The following is a 25,351-nucleotide window of genomic DNA, read 5'->3' on the forward strand; positions in this document are numbered from 1 at the left end:
GTGTCTTGTCCATGACGGAGCAGCCTGACCGTATGAGTACACAGGGATGGGGGATCACCTGGTGTCTTGTCCATGACGGGACTAGGCACTGAGGTCTGGAGTAGGCAAGGGTCTTCCGGGCCAAGTGTACCAGGCACCTGCCTGCCCAGCTCCTGGGCTCTTGGAGCAGACGAACCTGTTATCCCGCCTAGAGCCAATGGGGAAATGAAATGACCTTGGGCCTTGCAAAAGCTTTTCCTCACAAAATCTTAGCTACTTGAAAAGCTTCCAAGAGCCCCAATGTCCTGCAGTTGTTTGCCTCAGCACCCTAGAATGAGGCTCTGCTATTACCAAATCCAGTTTTCAGGAAGGAGGCACAGTGTGCAGGTGAAACAAGGCCATGGAAGTCACACATGCAAACACAGGGCTGCTTGGAAAGACATTGGCCAGAGGTGAGTAACTGTGAGAAGCATGGCATTAAAGATGTTTTCATAAACGTATGTGATTTCTCAGAAAGTCTTTCTGAAGGATGATGTCAGCTGCCTTGAGTTCCCCGTTTTCTCTGTGTCTTTGAACAGGACCCCTGGCCATTTCCTGGGGCATTAGGAAGAGGATGCTGGGTTTCTGTGTTGGTTCTCTGGGGAGCTGGGCCTCCCTCAGCTCAGCCGTGCCCTCCCCAGCACCAAGGGCCAGGCCTCCGGGACGGCTCTGGGGCCTCCAGAATGGCTCTGGGGCCTGGAGTCTTGGATAAATGTCAGCGGAGCTCAGTGAAGGCCCCACAGTGACTGGAATGCGTGAGCTCGTAACATTTTATAGCAATGGAACCGCAAACCATTTATAAACATGAAATCCTATTGATTTAGAGAACCATTAATCCTAGCCAAATTTTGACATTTCAGAAAGACAGAACAGCAAAGCTGTCTTATCTTGAGTTCTAAAAGCAAGTTCAAGATCCATCTAATAGACCGATTTATGTCTCAAAACTGCTGCTCCATTCTTCTTAGTGTCACAGGCCATTATATTACTCCAAAAATTAGGGGGAAATGTCAGAGAAGATTACAGCTAACTACTCCTTGCCCCAAACAGGAGTGATTCTCTCTCCTCCCTGAGAAGGCCTCTTTGAGTCCTGCCACAGTTTGCAGTACAAAAAATAAAACCTCAGGATTGTGCGTCTTCTAATCCATGTGGGATTGTGGAGGCCCCGTGCTTCGTCAGGACAGTGACAGAAAGCCCGGCCCCGAGTATGTGCATTTTAAGCCTTGGTTGTCAGGTGTGGGGGTTGCCGTGAGGCTCCTTGTCCCCTCAGAGTCTGTCATGTACAGTTCTAGGACAATAACTGCATCCCATCCAGCTGGGGACCCTTGCCCTCATGCCCCCAAAAGCAAGGGAAACACTGTGCAAACTGCACCAGGCAGTTCCAATACAGTTGTACCTTGTTCTTTCTATTTTCTTTAGCTCGCTTATTCTGTAATGGGAACAAGCACCACCTTGGAAAGGCACCTGCTGTAGAGTTCATCTTAGGTCTAGCAAGAGAAGCAGTTGCTGTTCAGCTAAGCCCACAGTTGTGGCGTGTCAGGGGCCATCCCGCCCTCCACTTCACGTCTGGCTTCCTAGGTCCCAGCCAGGTTTTAAGTTATGAATGTGGGAGGGCCAGTGCATTTCCTAGGCTCCCACTTCAATTCTGGGTACCTGTAATTATTGAATTCCCATTAAGCAGCTACATTGGGAATCCTGTTATTAACCAATTTATCACACCGTGGAAGCATGTAATCACAGAGTAATCTAATCTGAGTCCTTGTTAACAAAATGACTCGACTTTATCTATTGAGGTGACTCTTGGTGCACTCTTCCATCCGCTGTAGTGAGCAGCTGTGACCCAGTGTGAGCTTTCTAGTAGAGGGAGGCGTGATCCAGTGTGACCTCCTGCAGGCCACTGAGGCAGCCAGGAGCCACACCCCCGTCCCTCCCCCATTGGCCACTGTGACTCACGGTGCACCTGTTCATGGGCTGATGTAGGGATCCTGTAACCCTCTTTGTACTGTCTCTTGGGGCATTTTCTCTTTGGGAAGTAGCAGGGTCATATTCACCAAGTCTCTGGGATGAGTGTGACGCAGGCAGCTGGCTGCAGAGGATGGAATGTCGTGAGAGGTGACATCCTGGCCAGCTCCGGTTGACACAGAGCAAGGGTCCCTTTGGTTATAATGGCTGCATGGGTTGAAGAGAGTAACACTTTACATGTGAGCAGAGGGAGTTGGACCAAAGCTGCCGGTGGATCTTCAGGGATGGGGTCTGTGCTCAGTGTCCTCTTGTCCCACAAACCAACAGTGAATTGTCCCCGTGCATGGGACAGGTATACTGCCATCTGAGTGACAGCCTTGTGTCTGCAGACAGTGGGGCATGTCCCGGGTGCCACCAGTGGCGACAGACTTGTTCCTTACCGCCTTCCTTGTCCCTGAAACGTCCACCCTGGCCCCACCATCCACAGGGCCACAACCACGCCTCCCTTCATGGCAGTCTTCCTAAAGGGCCCAGTAACCATCTTGTTTCCCTGTCTGCACTATGAAAGCTCTTAGGGTGCCATGGATTTGCCCCATCTTTGTTGATGCAGGCGCCACAACTAGTGCCCGGCACAGAGGCTGCCTGCCCCACGGCCGTTGTCTTACCGGCTTTTCAGAAGGAGTGCCTGGGAATGGGGCTTGCCATGGCTTTAGCTTCAGCCACCCTGCTCTGCTCTGCTTTGGTCAGAAATGTCATCTTGCTCCTCCCACGGACTGCCCTTGCTGGGCACAGTAAGGTGAGCTCCTGGTAGGCAGCACTGCAGCTTTGTTGCTGTGACCGCTGGCAGTGGAGGTGGTCAGGGCTCAACTGAAGAGATTCTAGAATGTGTCCAGAGGTGCACACAGTGTTGCCTCCTTCGCCTGTATTCACCACTTGCATTTTGGCACAGGTCTGCAGTGAGAGATGATCGGGTCTGCTGGGCTTTTTGCCAAGGGGGCTCCCCGTCTGTCTGATGAGAGCCTATGCCTTGGCTGAGGCATGGCCTGTTGTTCATGTGACTTAGGCTCTGAACTCAGTCAAAGGCGGCAAGCCTGCCTTGTGATGCTGGGAATGGTCCTGAAGCTTGTGCTGCAGCCACACAGGCAGGTGGGAGAGACAGGTTCCTGACCTTGTTGTATCTTGGGAAGGCCTGCGACCTCCTGGTCTTACTGCCCAGTGACAGGTGCTGCACCTGTGTTTGGGCTACACCAGCCCAGGGTTTGCATGTCATGCTGATGCTCTTTGTGGGGGACAGGCAGCTATCAGATTCTAGCTCCTGAGTGTCAAGGTGAAGTGTCGGTTTATAGCCCAGCCCATCTCACCAGTGCAAGGTGTTGTGTCCTCATCTCTGTGTCATTTACAGGAGCATACTGTGCTGGGCATGGCAGAGAGGCCTGGTCTGCTGGGACGTGGACAAGACAGACAACCCAGCTCTCTTACGGCTTTCCTTCTGGCCCATCTTCCCCTCCTGTACCCCCCTCTCCCACCTCACAGCTACACCAGGATTCTCTGTACTGCCATGGAGTCAGGCTGGTACACATTGGATGGCATCTGTGTCTTCTCAGGTTTCTGATTCAGGGATGTAGGAGCCGTGTCCATGGTGCATTTAACCATGCTCGGCTCAGTACATGCCTGAAGACATGAGTGAATCCTGAAAGTTTATTCTGTTGAGTCATTCTGCAATTATAACTGAGGAGACCTGTGGGTTCCCTTCTTATCTTTCAGAATGTTGGTAATCTAATCACTAGCTTTTTAACACTAGAAACCGTATCCTTCCCTCACCACTGTTGCACATACTAGGTACCTAATCAATGTAGCATTTGAAGTATCAGCAGTCAGTGACTGATCAGACATGCTAATGAGAGCTGTGTGACTGTAGTTAGAAGCCTGAGCTGCAGATGGGGTGGACCGCGTCCTTCCCAGCACATCGTGGGACCTCCCCTGTTCCTGCTGGATGTCTTCCATGTCCACCTGACCCATAGCCCCTCCTGAGGTGTCCAGGCCCCATCTGAGTGCTTCAATCCAGAGCACTTGGGGATCAGGGGCTTCCTGTTTAACTGTACCATCAAATGTCTGAATTTTATAGCCTCTGCCCATAATCACCTTTCCAGGAGGAAGGGAAGTGACCAGTGACTGACTAATGATCGTCGCAGAATCATTAGGCACGTCCCACCCCGGCAGCATCCCTCGGAGATGAGTGACCACGGCATGCCGTGGCCTGTGCACAGAGCTGTTCCCTGTCTCCACACAGAATGAGTGGCCTGTACTCCCCTGAACAGCTCAGTGGTGCTACCCTCGGTGCAGTGCCCATGTGGGCTGCATGCCGGTCGGCCTGATGGCAGTTGGCCACAACCACGTCCAGTGGCTTGCCTGCCAGCCCTTCTCATTTGGAAATGGACACTCTTCTATCCCGAGAGGCCAGTGGCTTTCCAGTGTCTTGGTTCTGGAGCTCAGGGTGTAAGTGCCCAGGCACACTGAGCTGCCAGCCTTGATCTCTACCTTCTAGAAGTCCTTCCCGTTGCCCTCCCTGGGAGAGCCTACTCTGCTGATGTGGGCGATTTTCAAGCACACAGAGAACCCCTGGCTGCCTGTGCGTGTCTCTTGCTGTCCCCAGTGATTGCCCTAACCCCTGTTCCCTGGGTGCTTCCAGGACATCTTACAGAGGTACGGACGGGGTTCTTCGAGGATGACTGAGTGTGCCGGGTAGATCCCACACCCCCAGACTCTTATGGGGTGGGGGATCCCCCATGAGTTTTCCTGTGACTAATTCCAGGACTTGCAGCAATACTGAATCCTGTCGGTAGCCCCTGAAGGTGGCATACTTACCTTTCCCCATGAAACCGGCAAGCCAACTTGCTCACTCTGCCGAGACTAATGCTGCCTAAACTTTACCAGAGCTTGGGGTTAGCAGCGTAATTAGCCCTTGGTTGCTTTAGCAGTAACATGGTACAGGGAGTAACCAGCTCTGATCTCACCCACGCTAGGCAAGCAGGCTGTTACTAGAATGACTAAATCATATGTCTTACACATCGGGGGACATGAAATAATATTTTTTTTAGAATTTGAAGAGAATAGAAACAAATTTGGATTATTAGCTCTGGGAATTTTCGAGGAGCATTTTGAAGTCAAAATCATTCTTTCATGCTGGGTTTCAATTTAGTTTATTAAAAAACTGTATCTCCTTACGCCTGCGTAACTAGGTAAAGTATTGTCCAGGGCTTCCCTTCTGACGCCTACCTCCCACCCGTCCCTCTGCATCAGCGCTCAGAGCCCAGCACTCCGTCTGAGGCACAAGGCTCATTTCCTTTGTGTCGGTCCGTGCTGTTTGGCAGCTCAGGCTGTGCACGGGGTGGTGACAGATGCAGCCTTGGGAAGGGCGCCTTCCTTCCACAGATGGCAGAGACTGGAGAGTCACCTCTGTGTACAAACAGCACTAGATCCCTCAGCAGTGACACTTCATTAGTCAGGAGGCGTCCAGCTCCGGCGGCCTGGACTGAGCACTGCCCCAGCTCACTCCGGTTCTGCCGAGTGCCTGCAACCACGAAATTCTCCATCCGTGCTCATCCTCATCTGCAGTTCTTCACAACCTTTTCTTGTCTGCTCTTACTGGTGATGCTCAGAGCCTGCGCAGCTCCGAACTTCTCTGCCTTCCTCACTTGCTCTCCTAACAGGGCATCTCCTAACAGGGCGTCCCCCAGTCACTGTGGGAAGCAACTTGCCTAATTTAGGAGCTTCTTATGTGAGAAGCAACCAGAGACTGCCATGTATTGGAACTTTTTCCAACACTGCTGAGGACTGTGCTCCTGGGAGGCAGGTGTCCCTGCATCCTCAGGGCCCCTGGCTCCTCCTGGGGACTGTGCTCCTGGGAGGCAGGTGCTTGCTGCATCCTCAGGGCCCCTGGCTCCTCCTGGGGACTGTGCTCCTGGGTGACAGGTGTCCCTGTATCCTCAGGGCCCCTGGCTCCTCCTGGGGACTGTGCGCCTAGGTGACAGGTGTCCCTGCATCCTCAGAGCCCCTGGCTCCTCCTGGGGACTGTGCTCTGGGTGACAGGTGTCCCTGTATCTTCAGGGCCCCTGGCTCCTCCTGGGGACTGTGCGCCTAGGTGACAGGTGTCCCTGCATCCTCAGGGCCCCTGGCTCCTCCTGGGGACTGTGCTCCTGGGAGGCAGGTGCTTGCTGCATCCTCAGGGCCCTTGGCTCCTCCTCCTGGGGACTGTGCTCCTGGGTGACAGGTGCCCCTGCATCCTCAGGGGCCCTGGCTCCTCCTCCTGGGGACTGTGCTCCTGCTCCTCCTGTTTCCTTCTAGTCCTCCCTCACTCTCCAGCCTTGAGGAGTGAGGGGAGTGTCCTGAGAACACATACCCTTCCTTCCTCCCTGACGCTGCGGGCTTTCAGTCTGCTGATAAAACATCCCAGCTTCCTTGTCTTCCTCAGCTGTCTGTGTACCCGTGTCTCCGGGATGGGTGTACATGTTCAGTGTAGAGGTGCCCTCACTTCACGGATTTGTCCCCTAAACACAGGGTCTTGCGGCAAGAGTGCAAGTGTCTTTAGAGTCAGATTCTTCCCCATTTCCCGTGGCCTGGTGCAGAGCCTGTGTGGGAAAAGCCATTGCATGGAAGGCCAAATGGAGACGACTGGGCATTTTGTCGGCACCAACATGAGGCCATCATGAGTCCAATCAAAAGGCACAACTCTGGCAGAGAAACGCGAGTGTTCCATGCCTCTCCCCTGCCTCCTGCCATGATGCTGTGAACTGAGGGACAGGCAGAGTCCAGTCCACACTGCCTCACTGCCTGATCGCTCTGCTGCTTGGGGCCACTTCTGCAGTGCCTCGGCACGCAGATAAGCAAAAGGCGGGGGCAGTGTCCTGGACGAGGCAGGCATTCTGATCTTGAGAATAATGATGGAAATGCTAGCAGTTCACAAGATTTTAGATTCTGAAAGTGAAACTGTAATTAATGAGTCAGTGTTATCATTGACTGTTACATCTTGTCTTCAGCCCCCAAAGCCTGTGCGCTGAAGTTGGCTGATGCTCTGTTCCTAAAGCTGTACCAATTAGAATTCAGGCCCTCTGTGGCCATCTTACGCCACCACTTAACCATTTCAGGAGGAGAGGACCGTGGTGGGTTTGCCCACCAGGTCAGTCGTTGTTTCTCAAATACGATCTGAGCCCCAGGTGAATCATGAAATGGTGACTCATCAGATGCGTCTGAAAACGGCTCCACCAGGGTAGAATTGATACAGAGCTTTCACCTGCTTAGGAGCAGAGCTTCATTAGTAATTTATCCTGAAAACATGCCCTGCAGTAATTACAGCATATTTTGACGGGAATATGGATAGAAAGCCAGAAGAGCTTTATTAAAGAAAACTGAAACTTGATTCTCAATCTTTTTCATGCAGAGATAGTCTTTTAATCAGACGATCACACTGGCCCAAATCACAATTGTGGAGATGTCATCTTGGGGAAAAAATGGGATTCTATCAACCAGATCAAAATGGCCAGTCATCAAAAAAAAAGTAGCACCTTTACTACCTGTTTTTCAGTGGATTAGTGAGCAGGGCATCTGGTTCTCTGCCGAAGAGATCTTAAATCAGCTCTGCTGAGTGGAGAACTGCCTAATGTCCTCCGCACGTTTGTGTCCACTCCCCTCCTAAATGCAGCCGTCATGCTTGTGGGATTTCAGAGTTGGGGAGACCTTCCGATCCCTTACAGCCATCCTGCCTGGAGACAGCATGGACCCCAACTCCTGGTGCCTGCAGCCTCTCGCTTCTGATACAGGCAGCCCGTTCCCGAAATTGCATCAAAACCTTTTGTTCTTTTGATGTTTTTTTCCAAGTCCTGTATATTTCCATGACAGAATTATTTTTACCAAGAAATATGTGTTGCCACTCATGGCAAAGGTACACATTTTTTCACTGGGCCTTGCTGATGGAACTGCAGCCAGCCTGGTCTTGAACATGGCCACCTTTTCATCCCCTGGCCCAAGTATTGTAGAAAACACGGGGATCCTCGCCTGTTCCCAGAGGTAATTGGCTTGTGTGTGAAGAGTGATGTTTAAATGCAAGACAGGCAGGGTCAAATTCATTGGCCTTCAGAGCTCTGTGTCTGCCAGAGAGTGTGCGTAACAAATTGCAACACTGGACCCTGGCAGCTGTCATAACCTTTCCTGTTCTGCAGCTCCTGAGACAGTGACAGCCATGTGTGTGGTAAGATTCCTTATTTTCAAACAATATTAACTAAATCTCAATGTACTTCAGGCATCCCACAGGGAGCATGGGGAAGTGTGGTGTCGATGGTTTTACTCAAAGCAGAATTCCTCATTTCTAGACCACAGGTTCTTGTAGCCAGGGGCCCTGGTGCCAGCGGCAGGCTTTGCCCCGGCCACAGGACTTTAACCTTCAACATAGCCATACCCTTCAGCTAACAGAGTCACGTGCAGGGCTGAAGAATGAGGGCTTGTTGGCAAGTGTCCTTGGGGACGATGAGAAGTAAACTTGAATCAACAAAGCCTTTGACATTTGGAAGTGCCCGCTAGCGCCCTTGGAGTCCACACTTCTGAGGTGCTGTGCAGTGCCCTGCGCACTGTTCTAGACTAACACAGACGGGTGACTCCTCCTGACCAGGGACTCATGGGTTCTCAGTGCCTTCCTATCAAAGAGACCTCTGTTCTCAAAAAGCTTTTGACTTTTGAAGTTTGAATCATGGGACTGGGCAGAAGCTGGTTAGTTGACAGCCCTGCCCGTCCCCACTTGGTCCTCTTCTTTTTGTTTCTGGAATCCAGGGTGGCTTTCCCACTCTGGTTGTTTCAACATCTCAGCCCCCCAGGTGGTCAGAGCCAAGTCTCCTGAGAGCCATTCCTGTGTGGTAGTGTTTGTTTCTTTGATCAGATTTCAGAAGACCCCTAAACTGATGAGCTTGATACGCCCTCCCCCTCACGGCACACGTGGCGTCCACATGGGCATAAGGACTGGGAGTCTGCCCTTACCTCTGGAGCTGCATGCAAGTCAGACATTGGCCTGGTTTCTGGTTTTGTTTATGCCACCTGCACTCATTCTTGATGGTTGAATGGTCTGAATGTGGAGCAAAGCAGCCAGGCAACAGAGAAATGTTACTGGATTGCACTGAAGGCTTTGGTAAGCTGCTACCAAATGCCGAGCGTGGAAAAGGTAGGTCAGACCAGGGCAACGCATCACAAGACCTAGCTCTACTTTGAAGGTTTTGAAGTTCATGGTGGATAATTTGGAATTCTAATGGGAATTCTAGCCCACATTCTCACAAAATATCTAGGCCTCATCTCAGTGGATTGGTCTGACTTTAAGTCACATTAATGCTAGATTTGGATGTATATGATTCCAATTAAAATGTTTACGTTCAAATCATGTATTTTATGTTTTCCACAGGGACTGAGTTCTCAGTTAATTGATGCTAAGTGAGTTTCCACTCTTCTCCTAGACTCCTAAGTGACCGCTAGTTCTCTAATAAGCAGAATTAGAAAATGAGTCAACATCCCGTGCCCTGTGTATGCTGTCTCGGTAGCAGAGTGAGACTTTTTTTTGAATACTGGGGTGATTTCATGGGTTAGCCGAGCCCAACTCTAATGCTACTTTGTAGAATGTTCTGTCACTTGCCTGCTGAGCCAGTCACTTCTGTTAGCAACACACGTCTGGGAGTTGTGGGCTTCCATTCTGAAAGGAGTGGGTTGACAATACTTCTCCATGGGCAGATCCCAGGAACTCCCTGTCTCCCCCACTCCCCAGGCTTCCCCCCTTAGCTAGGGCTGGTGATGTGTTGGCAGAGGGTCAATATGCAAGACCCCAGGGCAGCCAGCCCTTGACTATGCCTGCAGCGGGCAGGGCCCTGCAAGTGGGACAGCCAAAATGACCCTAGTCCCACAGTTCCATGACTGAGTGTTCCTAACCATGGGCAGCTTGCTAGGGTGCTGGGGCATTCTCGGTTCTCTTGAATAGCCTGCCAGTCGTTGACATATTGGCATTCAAGCAGTGTGAGTTGAGCCAATTCAATAAAGTAACCACTCCAGGCTAATTCGCGAGAAGACAAATCCCTGTCCTTCCTAGACTTGTTAAATCACTTTTAACATTACTTTTTATGTAAGTCGCTTCTGGATTTAGAGCTAAATTTATTTAAATTATTTCAGTTACGTTGGACAGTGTCCTAATAAATTCTTTTTTCAATCACCCACAAAATGTTAAATAGGTTTAGGCGGAACAAGCTCATTCTCTAAACCTTCTCTAGAAATCTTCGCTCACTTCTGTCTTGTTGCATTAAAGGACCGGGTGAGCTTTGACTCCCAGAGCCACAGAAGCTGATGATGTGCCCGGGAATGTGCAATCATCCTGTCTTTTTGTAATTATCGGACGCTGCCAAAGGCTTCTTCGAAGTCAGGGTTACATCTCTTCACTGGGGTTTCAAAATTGTCTTTCACAATAGAAATGTCATATGGAGATTCCTCCAAGCAAACTGCTCTGGAGATTCCCTGTCATTCCTCTGGTAACTTGGAGGAATTCTTAAACAGCTCACGTGAAGCTGGCTTCTTGCCTCCTCACTAGGAGCAGCCAAGGACAGCGAGTGGTCCCCACGCTAGTCTCAGCTCCCGACCTGCCTCTTTGCAGCGTCTGTATGCCTTTTCCAGGACAGTGCTGTGTTGCTGGCTCCAGGCAGGCCGGCCACTCCTCTGCAGCACCCTCGACGTTTGGGTTTTCAGGACTGGAGGCGAGGCCTGGCCTGTGCAGCACAAGATGCCACCAGCACAACCAACTTCTTTCTGCCAGAAGCCACCACAACTCCCTACTGTACCGGTGCTAGTGTCTCCCTCCAGACTTGGCCAAATGTCCCGTGGAAGGCAGAATGACCACTGGCTGAGGGCTCATGTGCGTTGTGGCCTGTTTGTTCTGCTGCTCTCGGGCAAGGTCCCCAGGTGACCCACCTGGTGCTCTCAGGGAGCGTCTGTGTGTCTAGGAGACATGCATGGACAGACCCGGGCCTCTCCAGGCAGACAAACCCGAGTGGGTAAAGGTCGTGTAGCCATGAGCTGTCCTTCCCACATGTCTGTCTAATGCAGAGGTCACTCTAAAGGCTTTGGAGATAGGTGAAATTCATTTTTAGATTACATAACAATTCAGTTATGAGTTTCCTTCTAAATTGGTGGACCACTAAAATTATTTTTCAGTTGTATTTTTTAGACCAATGGAAATCCGATCATCTGTCTTTGTTCACAAACTGAGTTTGTGAACATAGCATTTTCAAAAGAAAAAAATGGGGGCAACCCCTCTGAACACTTCTGTAAACCCTTGCTTAGTGCTACCTGCCGAATACCCTCCGTGTCTGCCCTGGCCTTGTTGATGTATCTAATGGAGACACAGGAAGTTCAGTGTGAGGGTTCTAAAGAGGGGTCCTGCCCCATCGGAGGTGAGTGCCACAACCAGCCCTCTGTCCAGGGCAGGAAGTAGGACATTGGGAGTGCACCAGCGGCTCTTTCCAGGGGCCGGGCTGCATTCTTGCACTCCTGGTAAGGCCTCAGGTTCTGATCTACAGCATCTGAAATATGCTGTAATGTGCTCACAGCTGTTGTGTCCAAGGGAGCAAGCCATCAAGCTGATAGCAGTTCCTGAAGGCACTGAGATGCTCTTGTGAGATAAATGGGTCTGCGCCCACCCTCATCCTGCCCTGGGAGATCTAGGGTGTGGCAGACCTAGAGGTGACTTAGCATTATGGTCTGATGGAGTCATCCCAGCATGGCCCCAGATGGCTGTGGCATTTGTGTGTAAACATCATTTGTCACTCGAAATAAAGACGTGGGAAGAGAGAACATGGACGTACCTATAGATAATGCAGGCACTGTTCCTGCATGTGTCACAGTTGGCTGTGTCTTGCCCCGTCCGATAGGAAAGCCTACAAGATAAGAAGAGTAGAGCATTACAAGCCGTGGCTGGGGTCGCTGGCTGGCAGAGCAGCAGCCTGGACATCAGACAGCTTTCCCACGCCATGCTCGTGATGGTCACGGAAAGTGATGGATGTGTGTTTCCTCATTGGCTCCCATGTCTGCCTCTGTTGGACACAGGGACGCAGTGTCTGCAGCTGAGATGATGTTTAAATTAAATTTAGTGTGTGAACATAAGCTACCAGATCAAGTACATAATCTGATTTTGTTAGAAGCATGGGGAATTGGGGATGTTTTGGTGCAGCTTTATATTGATGGTGTTTTAAAGGAATTTTGAGGGAGAAGCAGCGGTAGAAGTTGACTTGATGATTTGCTTTTGTCCTGCTGCTGCCCGTCCTTCTGCAGGGGAGTCTGATGCCTGCCTGGCTTTGTCTAGCAAGCCAGGAATGGGTTTTACATTTTTAAATGCTTTGAAAAACAGTCATAGCAATAATACTAACATTTTTGACACATGGAATGTGTGTGAAGTTCAAAGTCGATGTCTCAAAATAAATGTTCTTTCTTCAGACAACAAAAATTGAGAAAGGTTTTAGGTAAATGACCCGTATAGGAAATGACTTGGCCTCTGGCTCTGCCAGTCCCAAGAGATATACTTTCCAAGCTCTTGAGATCAAAGCTTGGGATCCCACGTTGAGCCTCTCACTGCCATTGTTGTGACTTGTGCTGTACTTGGCTCTGATATCATCTCAGAGTGTGGCTTTTGTGTGTGTGCTGGTGGCTTGCTAACTCTCCCTGTAAACTTTACTTTGGAGTACTTTGGGTGTGTTGTTTGATGTGGGGGGTGACTGGGCTGGGCTTGCCCTCCTTCAGTCACCGCAGGAGCCTGAATGATTTTCCTTGGTGCTCCCACAGTTGACCCCTACAAATGTGGGCGGCCCTTTGACTCAGAGATTTTGAATTTGCAGGCCTGGTTTTTCTTGAAAACTCTTCTGCATCCAGGGACAAATGGAACCATCAGAATCTGTTGAATTTGCGGTAGGAGGAAAGCTTTTATCTGAATGGGCTTTAGACACGGTGCGTATCTGGAGTCAGGCCCTGGAATAATAGCACGCACAGAAGGTCTTCTGTCAACATTATCAGTCAATATTTTTATCACCTTCACTGTATAAACTTCTGTTGTTTTGCATCATGGATTTCAAATTGAAAATGGCTTTTTGTTGTTGTTGTTTCTGTTTTCTGCTTTATTTATTTATTTATTGTATTACATAAACATGGGACTGTCTATTCAGTGAGTCTGCGTTTGTGTGGCCGTTGTCTGTTGTCACATTCTCCATTGGGCACCTTGGGTTATCAGGATTTCCTCTTTTGGTTCTCCCTTGGCTTTATGTATCGGGGTGGGGAGTGCGGGAGGGATTGGGGGATGAGTAGCTTGTGTGTGCCTTGTGCCTTTGCTTATTTCTCCTCAGACATGCTGCTTTGTTCCCTCACCCTTTAATGTTTAATGTATACCTTGCCCATGCTGTTCCCTGGGACTCTGCCACCTGGTTGCAAGTTTTTCCATTCCTGGCTAGAGAAGGCCTGGCTTCTTGTGTATCCTGACATGAACCTGCGCTGTTGTGCTGGGTCTTGTATCGTCACAGTACCTGCTCCACCTGACTCCATTCTACTTAAGCTGGGCCCCAGGCTCATTTGGAGCATGCCATTTTGTACAAGGAAATTGTTGTGATCTTTGAGGCTGACTCCTAGCAGTGGCATATTCCAGACTGACTGTTCATAAGGTGTTGGGGTAGGATGTGAATTGACTGCCCTCTATTACTGTTGTGCTAGGAGGCCCCAACCACAGTTAGGAGAGAGTGATCACCTGTGTGCACTTGGCTCAGCCAGTCAAGCCATAGGCCTCTCAAAGTAGTCATACTCAGGGGTAAAACTGCTCCACTAGCTGGATCAGTATTCACATTCTGTGAATTGCAAGCTCGTAGGACCTTCTACCATAGACCGCAGGACAATTTTCTGTCAAGCTTCATCAGCATCAGGGCCCCCACCAACCCCATCCAGAGTTTCCAAGGGCCTCACTTGCATCAGAGCCTTGAGCCTTCCAATTAATTATGCTGTGCTCATTTCACAGAGGAGACAGTCCCGCGTCAGGCCAGGATCTCATTATTCTTAGACCCCGGGCTTCAGTGCTCTGTGTCACTGTGCTCCTTCTTTGGGCTCCACATTGTGTATAAGTGGCAGCTTTGGAATGTGAGCAGATCTAGCTATGACAGCACAAAGGCTTCGGGCACATGAAATTCAAAAGAGGACTCTCTTCCAGGACCTTGGAGTTCTTCAGCCAGAAATTGCGTTTTTAATACCCTTCCTGAAAAGACTGTTCTAATCACCTTGTGAAAAGCACACATTTCTCCCATTATGTCAGTAGGCAAATGGTTAGTAAGTGGCTCCTAAGTGCCAGGTGTTTTTCTTGCTATGGAGGAGGCATGTCCAAGTACAGGGAGAAAGGCAGGTGGGCAGCCTCCAAGTTCCTGGAATGAATGAATAAATGAATGAATGAATGAATATTCAGACTAATTTTGATGTTGCTTGGTGTTAAGGATGTGCTGGGATAGAGTGCTTTGGGCTTGAACCCCAATGCTGTGGGGACAAAGGAGCATTCACCTGAGGATTCCAAGCAGAGGGACCACCCTTTGTTAACCTCGCACGGTGGGACTGTTGTTGGCAAGTCTGCAGAACTGGGAAGTTAAAAAAAAAAATTCAAGGTAGCTAGGGCCTGTGGAGACAACGGGAGTGCAGGGAACGGAGGGAAGTTGTGTCCAATGAGAAGCTCTTTGGGCACCATTTTGAATTTGATGGGAAGACATTCCACAGTTTTTTTAAAGGTGATTGAAAGAATGACTTAGGAAACACATTAGCTTGCTAGTGCTCTTATCCCCCTCCTGTGACCTTTCCTTTCTTCTGTTTCCATTTTGCTGCTTTTATTAACAGTCCGACCTGATCTATTCCTTCCTGAGAAAGGGCCTGGTTGGGCTGCTGTCTGTTGAGTCATCCCATCTACAAACCTGTGGTCCTTCTGCATCTAACTGAAAACTCCATGGGCAGTTCCACTTCCACCTTGTCTGAGATGGACCTGATTCTAGGCGAGAACCTTTCAGACCCTTCAGAAGGACTGGTATTGAATTTTTCTTTTATTTAAGTGAATTACATTTGTGAAACCCGTAAGACAGTGGGAAACATTTCAAGTGTTTATCTGCTACATACAGCTGATGTCAATCATGGAATGCCTCTTAAATTGTTAGGAAGCCTGAGGTTTTTCTCAGTAGTGGCTGTAAAACTGCAATGTGCTGTGCCTATTGCCATCATGATCTATCTAATTGTCCTTGGGGTTTCCAAGCTGTTGGGTTTGGCTTCACTGACCATTTTCGGGTCACATTAATAATTGGGTTGCAGCATCAGAGTGAATATACTCCAAATACAGGCAAACGGATGAGTGTTTTCTACAAGAGGAGGGACACAACGCACTCTTCTGAAATGTCCCTATTTTTCCTTCTCCACTTGGAAACATGTCATAAAACCAACATTTAGAATGATTATATTTTTATATTGTCATTGCCACAAATAGGAACAATCTAAAAATTTAAACTATTCCTGGAGATAGATTTCTAATGAGAACAGAGCTAGAAATCTTTTGTGAATTGCAAGTTTGGAGAAGTGAGAGCTTAGGCTATTGATCTAAAAACTACACAGGAAGAACATTTTAATAATAAAAAAAAGATGACTTGTGTCTTGTAAGTTAACTGCTCCCTCTATAAATCCCCCTTTGGCTGTGTGGCATAGTAGTATAAGCTCTGGCTGGGGTGCCAACATCGCACATGGGTTCCAGTTTGAATCCCAGGTACTTAATTTTTAATCCAGCCCAGGTCCCTGGCTTTAAGTAGGCCGAGTTCCAGCTGTCGTCCCCATTTGGGGAGTGAACCAGCAGATGAAAGATCTTTTTCACTCTCCTCTCAATGCATCTGCCTTTCAAATAAAAATAAATCTGTAAGTAAATATAAATCCTCCTTCCCTTTGTTTGGAGGAGGCTGTACCTTATATAGTTTTGCAGACCTGAGCCTGATGCAGTTCCTGGCACCCTCATTGTGTCTGGTTAATGTGGCAGTCCACAGGTACTCCTTGTGTTCTCACATGGAACTCCAGAGTTGCACACAAACACTACAGAAGCATCCCAGTGGAGAACAGACAGGAAAGGGAAAGTGAAATCTGTGATAAGTTCTGTTTCTTACTTTTCTCCTCCCTGGGACAACTGAGGATACTAATGATAGGCATGTCCTCTGCAAAAAAAATGGTTTTGCAGCACTTATTGTCTCATGGTAATTAGTGGTCAGTGTGTTCTTAGTCTAACAGTGTGTAGTACTTGGCCAGGGAGCATTCAGCACCAAGGACAGCATCAAGGAACACACTCTGTCTTTGGGCCTTTCATTTTGTTCTGTTCCCCTGCTGCCCAGACTCTCCAGTTAAACATCTCCTGGCTTGGTGCCCTTTAGACATCCCTTTGTCAGGATGGGTTTTCTTGCTAATCAGAATACTGCACAGGGATGTGATTCACTGACACTGCCAAAGCCCATGGGCAGAAGGGATCAACATGCCATTTAGGCCAAAGGGATGCAGACGGGCTCATGTTGTAAGCTAAGTTTGGTGGAATCCAGTTCTGAGTCATTTCCTCGTCTGCTACTTAGTGATCCAAGTTTCCTTACAAGGCCTTGTTCTCCTTTAAAGATAGTCAAATGTTCATGGTTTACAGAACACAGCATGGGCCTCTAGTTGGTATTTCCATTTGGAGGGAACCTCAGAGCTGCCTCTCTGTAGTGGCTTGGACTTCTCATGTGTAACTCAGCATGGTTTTCACAAGTGTCTTGCTGCCTTGTGCTTTTAGGGTCATTTGAGCTGTTAACTCAGCTGTCATTATCAGAAACTCCTGGCTCTACTGGTATATGTACTGGTATTTATGGAAAGCACATTAGTGGCCCCTTTGGGCATTGCTAGTCTTTAGTTATTGCTTTCACAGGTTATTGCAAAACAGGGAACTGGGAGTGGAACTGGAAACCACAGCAGGCTGGGCAGGCCACAGTAGAGCTGGTGCAGCCTCCACTTGGTCCCAGCCCATGAGAGGGAGGGAAACCTCGGCCTCTGCACCTCACCATGGCCATGTGTGGGCAGGCGGGCATCCTGAAGAACAAGGCACCAAACGGGTAGCGGGTGGCACAGGGCTATCTAGCATGCAGAGCCCAAGCTGTCATGGAAGGGTGTTGAGAAAGGTCAGGGGAGCTTTGTTCTCAGCCACACAGCCAAGTGGCTCAGTGTCTCCTAGCCTGAGAGGCAGGACTGTCTACTGCAAGTCAAAGAAACCAGCACATTAATTGCTGGGTTATTGGTCAGGCAAAGGGGAAGAAACATCTGTCACTGTGCTGTTATCAGAAACAAAGCCTGACAAGGTTGGAAGGGTTCCAGAAAACAAGTGCTGACCTTTGAAGTTACGGTTATGGTGTCCGATAGTGATGGTGGCAGTGGGTCAGTGGCTGGACAGTGATTGTCAATAGTGGGTTACTGGGTTGACATGTGATTGTATCTTACAGTGATTGCCAGTGACTGCTAAGCTGATGTTAACCTTATGTTATTGCATAATGATTGCTAGTGGTATGTTGCTGGGTTGATTCTGGTTTCATGGTATCTAGTAGTGATTTCTAACAGCAGATTTCTAGATTATGTTGATTTTCATGATAGATAATAGTGACTGCTGCTATGGATCGGGCACCGTTTCCACTGCCACCACCTCACAGTGTGATATCCTGCTATGGATCGGGCACTGTTTCCACTGCCACCACCTCACAGTGTGATATCCACTGTAAGGTCTTAAAGTCTCAGTGGAAATTCTCTTCTTCACTCCTGTGAGACCATGGGGCATGATGCCCAGGGTGCTGGTAGATTCCAGGGACTTTGCCACAGCTTCTCCAGTGTGGTTGTGTGCAGCAGGCTCCAACCCCAGAGCCAGGCGGGGCTGGGGGAGCAAGCGACCTGCTGCTGTTTGAAATTGTGTGTTAATTTTTCTGCAACTTCCAAGGACCTGGCCTGTGAGAGAGTGGCATTTTGAATAATGCTAAAATCAGGGTGTGACCCTCTTCAGTGTGGACACCGAAACACTAGTTGCACAGGGCATTGGACTTGTCACACTGAGTTAACTCCGAGGCTGCAGCTGAGCCCTCTGTGACGGCCCTCGGCTGGGGAGGGTGGGTGCTGCACGCACAGCAGAGACAGTGCCTGCTCTCAGTGATGGTTTTGCGCCATTGTGGGATTTATCCTTTTCATTTTCACCTCTCTCGTTCTTTTGGTTTGCTCGCTGGATGTCACCAGCATTTTTTTTGCTTTGGCATTCTTGCCCAGGATGCTGCTAGCGCTGTCCCCTCTTGGTAACTGAGCCATCATTTATGTCAGGATCTTACAGGGTTTTCCAGCTAATAGTCTCAAAGTGACATTAGTTAGAGGCATAAAAGGATACTGCTACTATTGTTGGGAGAAATTAAATTTCTAACTACTCAACAGTCAGCAGTCACAGGTGAGCCCTCTTAGGTTTTCAGGTTCACGGTCGATCAGGCTTGTCCCCGAGTGCGGAGTCTCAGTGGGAATTTACAACGGATTCCATGTATCAGCAGCTCCACGGAGACGCCACTGCCTCTGCGGTATCCGAATGACTAAAGCTGAGGAACCTTTAGTTCAATGTTGGATTTGATCTTGGTCATGTCAAAGGTCACCTCTTGGTCACTGTAAGGTAGCACCGGCTGTCCTAGTGAGCCTGTCCAGTTTCTTGACCCCTGCCCAGCAACTGCGGCCAGCCTTCAGGGTTAGGCTGTGCCCTCTGCCATCCTGGCTGTCTCTGGATCTCCAAGAAAGCCGTTAGATTTCTAATGAGAACAGAGCTATGCCTTGAGGGATGCAAAGTCAGATTGTCTTCCAATTTGAGCCAGGTTAGTTGAGACATCCCCATGTCCCCTGCCTTGGGGACGGCCACAAGGAGAGACTGTTGAAGCCTTTGAGGCTCTTGGCTGGTGTCTGCGTGGAGCTCTGCAGAGCAGCATTAACCACTGTTCCTCACGGCCCTTGGCCGCCTCCCACCCACCACTCTCCCCTCCCTGCTTTCCCCTGTGTGAAGGCTTGCCATTCTGATGTCTGGCATGTTGGCTAGAGAAGAAATGGCAGACAAGGGTTGTAGATGCTTAGAGTGATGAATAAAGAAATAAATGGAAAACACGAAGGTTAACTGTCTCAGTAGATCTGTTATTGTTGTTTGATCCAGCAACTAAGTTGAAGAAAATGCACCCTATGGTTTCTGCTCAGTCTCCTGTACGTGGTAGATCCATGTCTATGCTGAACTTGGGAACCAAGAACAGTTGCTCTTAAATAATAAATCAGCATGATTTTCAATAATCCTGGTTATTTCTACTTGGTCTTCTGATCACAGACCTTGAAGGATAGCCAGCTAGCTTCACTAAGGCTGGGTGTGTGTTGGGCTGACCTCAGCCCTGCTGTGACCTGTACTGAGCACCAGCTGCTTGGATGAACGAAGTGTAGGCCTGCTTGCCTCAGCTTGCCTCAGAAGCAGCAGCGCTGTTTACAAGGTGCAGGAGTTGCTGATGGGAAAGAAATAGAGCAGCAGTATTCCTGTCCCAGGTCAGCTTTGTTTCCAGTGCCCTTACAAACCCATCTACTTGCTCCTGCCCAGGGTCCAGTTCCCTGGACACACCCTGCCAAAGGCCACGCCGGGCTTGGCTGGCGGCTCTCAGCGCCTGGCAGACTGGCGCATGGTGGCTGGCACAGGCTGCTCTCTCCCGTGGCACTGATGTCATCGCTCATTTTTCCAGGCATGGCATGGACTTTGGGGTCCCCACCAAGCAGGATGTGAGGTGTGCATCATAAATGCTTGGTTCCTTTCGATCAGTGTCCATTTCACCCACCTCCCATGGTTTGCTCAAGTTTCTCCATGACGTCTCAGTATCAAGCCAAAGCATGAATTATTTTTCCTGTTCTCTGACTCTTTTCACGTTGACAGCGGTGCTTTTCATCTGTTCCCTAGGGAACTTGGAGGTTCCCACGTGGGGGCAAGGGAACGTGATGATGAAGAAATGGCTTCTGAGCAGGTTGTGGGATGGATGCAGGCATGGATGAGATGAGGGGTGGGGAAGATGCTGTTTTTGTTTTGCTTCTGAAATGCAAATTGGACTGTGATTTTGTGAGCTTTCCAGCTGGATGGAGAACATCTAAGTACTTTGAACATGTCTCCACATTAGGCTTCCCCAAGAAGTGGGGGAAAGGCCACCCATCTCCTGGCTCCACCTGCCAACCCCTTCCCTGATTAGGAAAACAAATGACTGAGTTTTGCGCCTTAGCTGGCCCTGCTGCCCATGCCTGGGAAAGGTCCTGTCTGCAGCCCAGGCACACATTCTAGGGAGAAGCCCTCAGTGAACTCACTGGCCTCCTTCAGGCAGTGTTGACTAATGAGCTTCGATTGGCACAGTAGCTCCCAAACGCAGTGACACTGTGATTTTGGGAAGCTTCTCTCTATGGCTGTTGGAGAAGTTCTGGATGCTACTTTTCATGACAAAGAATTCAAGTCCAACAGCAGAGGTTCCAGGTGGGAAAGCCTGACAGCCGTGTGGATGCAGAGTGGGGGGGGTGCGGACAGCTTGGACCCTGCCCCGATGTCTCCCCTCCCATGTTTGCTATGCCTCTCTCGAGGCTGTAACCCATCTCCTTGCTTGCTTGCTAACTGTTAAGACGAGCTATGGGAGCTGAGGAAGAGGTAATGGATTAGCACTATGAGAGGAGGCCTCAGAACACTCATGGGAAAGTGGAATTTAAAAAGTCCATTCACTTTGGTGCAAACAAATTTAAAAAAAATTGAAATCCATGCATACTTTTTCATACCACATATTTTCCATGAACTTTTTGAAAACCCCCTCACAAACACATCAGTCATATTGTGAGAAATCGGTGTGGATTCAGATAGAAAGAAATCCAGAATGGACATCATTGTAAAGACAGGATTTCTGTTTGCTTTAGAGGACAACACCATGTATAAAGTCAGGCAAGGGTAGGAATCATTATTTTGTGTAAAGGCTGCCTGGATATTACAAACAGGGAAAAGCTTACACACACACACACACACACACACACACACACACACACACACACACACACACTCATGCAAGTTATAACCATGACAGTAATGACACAAACAAGTGACTTCCCCAAAAGGCATCAGGAGTAGCTAATAATAACGAAAATAACTTTTCAGGGCTGAGCCGAGGCCGACTTGATTAACATGTTTTCCTGGAGGAGACTAAAGCATAAGCTATAATTGATTGAAAATTAATGAATATGAATTGTGGTGGCACTGGCTACCGAGCTAGAATGAAAAGCAGAATGGGAGTCAATGGCGCTGAGCCCCTTGCCCTGCTGGGCTGCCGGTCATCCCTGCCTTTCGTCCAGTCCCAGCCGGGGTGGCACACAGGAGCTTCCGATGGAAAGCCAAGCATCCTGACAGTAACAGCTACAGATGCTCTTATCTTTTATTTGTCATTTCTTTCGATATACTTTGTTTCTTTTGTATACTTTGATATACTTGGATTTGTACTTGGCTAACAGTTTTAGGTGAGAGCTTATCCTTCTTGAAGGTTTTGTGCTTTGATTTAAAAAGCTGAGCTTGCATTTGGTTTCTAAATAAATTCTTCCAAAGTCTTGTTGTGGATCAAAATGTTAAATTTTGGTGTCACCATGTATAAACTCCTTGAAGTTGAAATATCAACCTTGGGCCTGGTGCAGTAATCTAGCGGCTAAAGTCCTCACCTTGCATGCGTCAGGATCCCATATGGGTACCGGCTCTAATCACGGCAAACCCGCTTCCCATCCAGCGCCCTGCTTAAGGCCGGGAAAGCAGTTGAGGACGGCCCAAAGCTTTGGGACCCTGCACCCATGTAGAAGACCTGGAAGAAGCTCCTGGCTTCACATTGGTTCAGCTGCAGCCGTTGGGGCCCCTCAGGGAGTGAACCATCAGATGGAAGATCTTCTTCCCTGTCTGTCCTCCTCTCTGTATATCTAACTTAACAATAAACATAAATATTTAAAATTTTTTTCCTTAAAAAATAGAAAAATAGAAAAAAAACTCATGGGAAATCTGGATGCACAGGGAGATTTCTTTAAAATATATATATATATATATATATATCAACCTCATCCTGGGAGATAGCCTGATGCCTTGACCACTGAGATAATGATGGGAAAAATTGTTTACTGCATCCTCAGTCAGAATATGCCCATTTTTGATATCTTTTCACCAGATTTCAGAGCTCACAGATATTCTTTTAAATCTGATCTTGCAAATGCAGGCAAGGTTTATGTTGCATTGGGAATTCTCCTTTAACTTGTCCACATAAGAGAGCAAGCCAGGTGGGTGCTGGCTGGTCACTGGTTGGGACACTCACAGGACAAAGGCCCTGGTGGCCTTGCTCCCCATGTAGATTGGGCATGGATAGATTTTGCGTCCTGGCATCCAGGTCCCTTGACTTCAAGATCAATGTTTTTGAATTTTCAAAAATCATCTCACAGGTGGTATCTCCTTGCCCTTCCAGGGACCCCTGCTGGTGGTGGGCTTGGCTGTTGCTGGTTGTGGGAGAGAGCTTTCTGCATCACCATGTGTTGGGGTCTGAGGCTCTGTAGCCCATAAGAAGCGTGCAGAACTCAGATTTTAGATCGGGGTGTGTGTGGGCTGAGTGTGTAGTGCCCACACTCCTGTAGATGAGTTCTGGCTTCACCATCTCCCCCCACTCCCCTCCCTTTTGACCTTGGGAGAGGAATTTAGCATCTCCAAGTCTGTCTTTCCTTGTGACCTCTCTTAAATGACAACTGGAAAGATACAGTAAGTTGATGGTCTGGCTTGTTGTGGGAGGTCCGCCTAGGACCACTCTGTAAGGGCTTGGCCTGGGCTCTGCATTTTGCTGGAGCCCACCCTCAGACCCAATGGGAAATTGAGCTCAATCCATTTTTTGTGTAGCTTAGCAGAAATTGCATGGGGTTTTAAGAAGTATTTGAAATCCAAACTTACATTTCATTTTTTAAAATCCAAATTCTGAGACACAAATCCATAAATTCCGTAAATGTTCATGTCATGCCTTGAATTGCTCATTTTATCTGCAAATGGGGTGTCGGGGTTGCCTAGTGGCGCAGTGGTGGGGCCTTCATTCTCCCTCGGACTTAAAAGGCTGAGAAGCTGTTTGAAATCTATTCTGGCATTCTTCACAGGAAGATTATTAAAATTACATTTTCAAGTATCTGTGATACCTACACGAAACCCAAAGCAGGAATGTGAAATATATTTTATACTCTTACAAACTCTATTTTGCTTTATTTTTCAGATTAGGGATGGAAAGACTTTTTATTTTTCAAGAACTAAAAAATAGTGTTTACAAAGTTATATAAATATAAGCTATAGAAATGGCTCACCATGACCCTGTGAATTAAGTGAAGAAAATGCCAGAAATGTGTTTCTATTTCAAAATTTAAAAAAATAACTTAGACTTGGGCAGTAAGACTTGGAAACTCCCCTGCAACTGTACAAAACCCATTGGTTGCAACTGAAAAGAAGTGAAAGCAGTTTCCTCACCAACTATTGCACGGATCAGAGCCCGATGGAAGGGCCCCGCCCGGCAGACGCAGCACCGTGAGACAAGAACTGCCGGCAAATCAGGCAGAAAATCGACAGCCCGGTGCGATGCCCGTCTGTGCTGGCTGATGGAGAGAAGTCCCTACGCCCTTTTTAAACTTTGGAGCATTTTAAGGCAGTGGCTGATGTCCCTTTGTTCTTGAGACATCTGTGTGGAAGACGAAGACACTTGTCCAAGTTCATGAAAAAACAGAATTGAACTGTAAAGTCTGCTTTGGTGTCAAGCATTTTAAAATCCATGCTTACCTCCCCCCCACACACAATATGCATGTATGTGAACCTTTAAAAACATTTCTGGTGCATGGATTTAAACATATTTTGGTACCTCAATGAACTCCTTCAGCTCCACCCTCCATAACCCTTCGTGTACCTTGTACAGGAGCAGACAGAACCCTTGGGGTCCCACCTCTAAGATGGACTCTCTGTTGTGTGTCAGAACTAGTCACAGAGCTCAGCCAGGATAAGCTAGGACTGAATCCGGTTTCCTGCCTCCGTATACGTGTCTTGCTCATGGTGTCGGGGAAATATGTCCTGTGAAAAGCTTGCTGCCTCCGCTCTGTCATTGTCAACCCCAACCTGTGTAACACTGCCCGACGACGTCTCCAGGTGGCGGCTCTGCTTAGCCCTCCTCAGTGCTAGAAGGTGGTTGTCATGACAAGGACAGCCTCAGGACCGATGTGGCCAGGAGGCCGTTCCTAGGTCTGCGCTGTAGAAGAAACCCTGTCTGGGCACAGGCAGGGAAGGGAGGGTAGGCAGCGTGGTCCCACCACAGCCCCGGCGCCTCCAGAGCCCGGACAGCCCCATGCTCCCATAGCCTAGAATATACAAGCAGGTGTACCAGAGGCCGGCGTGAGTCAGCTGCGGGAAGGAAGCAGAATGTTTCGGGTTGCAATAAAGGTGGCAAGACACTGAGACTGATTTTTCAAGAGCTTAGGAAATAAAGCGCCAACATTTTCATCCCGTTCAAAGGCAAGTGCTGAGGGGCCGGAGAGCACCGGGCAGACTATCCTTCCTATGTGTGTCATGGCGAATGCCACCGTCTCCCTGCTTCTCTGTGATGTGTGGTGCCAGAGCCAGGGCAGGCAGCACTCACCATCCCACAGACCCCCTGCTATTTTCACTAACTGGGGTGGGCAGGATTTTGTCTTGGTTTGGGAGATGGCTTTTGGCAAGAGCAAATCAGTCAAGTTTCTGGCGTGCACAGCTCAGTGGGGACCAGCTCGTATGTCCATGCCTGGCTTCCCTCCCTGCTCCAAGACGGGGATTCCAAGACGTTCACCATTGGGCACCCAGTTCTGGGCCTTCGTGATTCTTCAGTGTTCCAGCCATGGAACACTGTTGTTTCTTTCCTGCTCTATAACTTAAGCTAATTAAATCATCCCCTTTATGCTTCCTCCATAATCGTGATGCAGTATTTATTCTGTTTGGGCATGGGTAATTAGAGTGCATTCAGGGAGATTTCTCATCCCCTGACAGATCCTTTTCAAGAATGCCTGCATCTGAGGGATCTGTCAGAACCAGGACAGAGCACAGATGCCCTGGCTGTGCATCTAGCATTGATATCACACAAACATGCTCCCTGGGACCCTCTGCATAGTTTTGAGTTGATGTCATATACAGCATACCTCCATGCTACTTATGTGTGCTATATATGTACACACACACACACACACA

General features: G+C 48.7%; 2 protein-coding genes across 3 annotated transcripts in view; one reads left to right on the forward strand and one right to left on the reverse strand.

Moving 5' to 3' along the window:
- The window catches only part of DOCK1 (dedicator of cytokinesis 1), a 402,417-nt gene that overhangs the window by 160,946 nt on the left and 216,120 nt on the right, over positions 1-25,351 (forward strand). The gene's annotated exons all lie outside the window — the stretch shown is intronic.
- Positions 1-25,351, reverse strand: part of INSYN2A (inhibitory synaptic factor 2A) — a 51,921-nt gene that overhangs the window by 706 nt on the left and 25,864 nt on the right. The window contains exon 3 of the mRNA XM_058671053.1: positions 11,853-11,924. Within this exon, the coding sequence (XP_058527036.1) occupies positions 11,853-11,924 (72 nt within the window). The remainder of the gene's footprint in view (positions 1-11,852; positions 11,925-25,351) is intronic.

Source organism: Ochotona princeps, chromosome 13 (assembly GCF_030435755.1).
Source record: "Ochotona princeps isolate mOchPri1 chromosome 13, mOchPri1.hap1, whole genome shotgun sequence".
Taxonomy (NCBI): Eukaryota; Metazoa; Chordata; class Mammalia; order Lagomorpha; family Ochotonidae; genus Ochotona; species Ochotona princeps.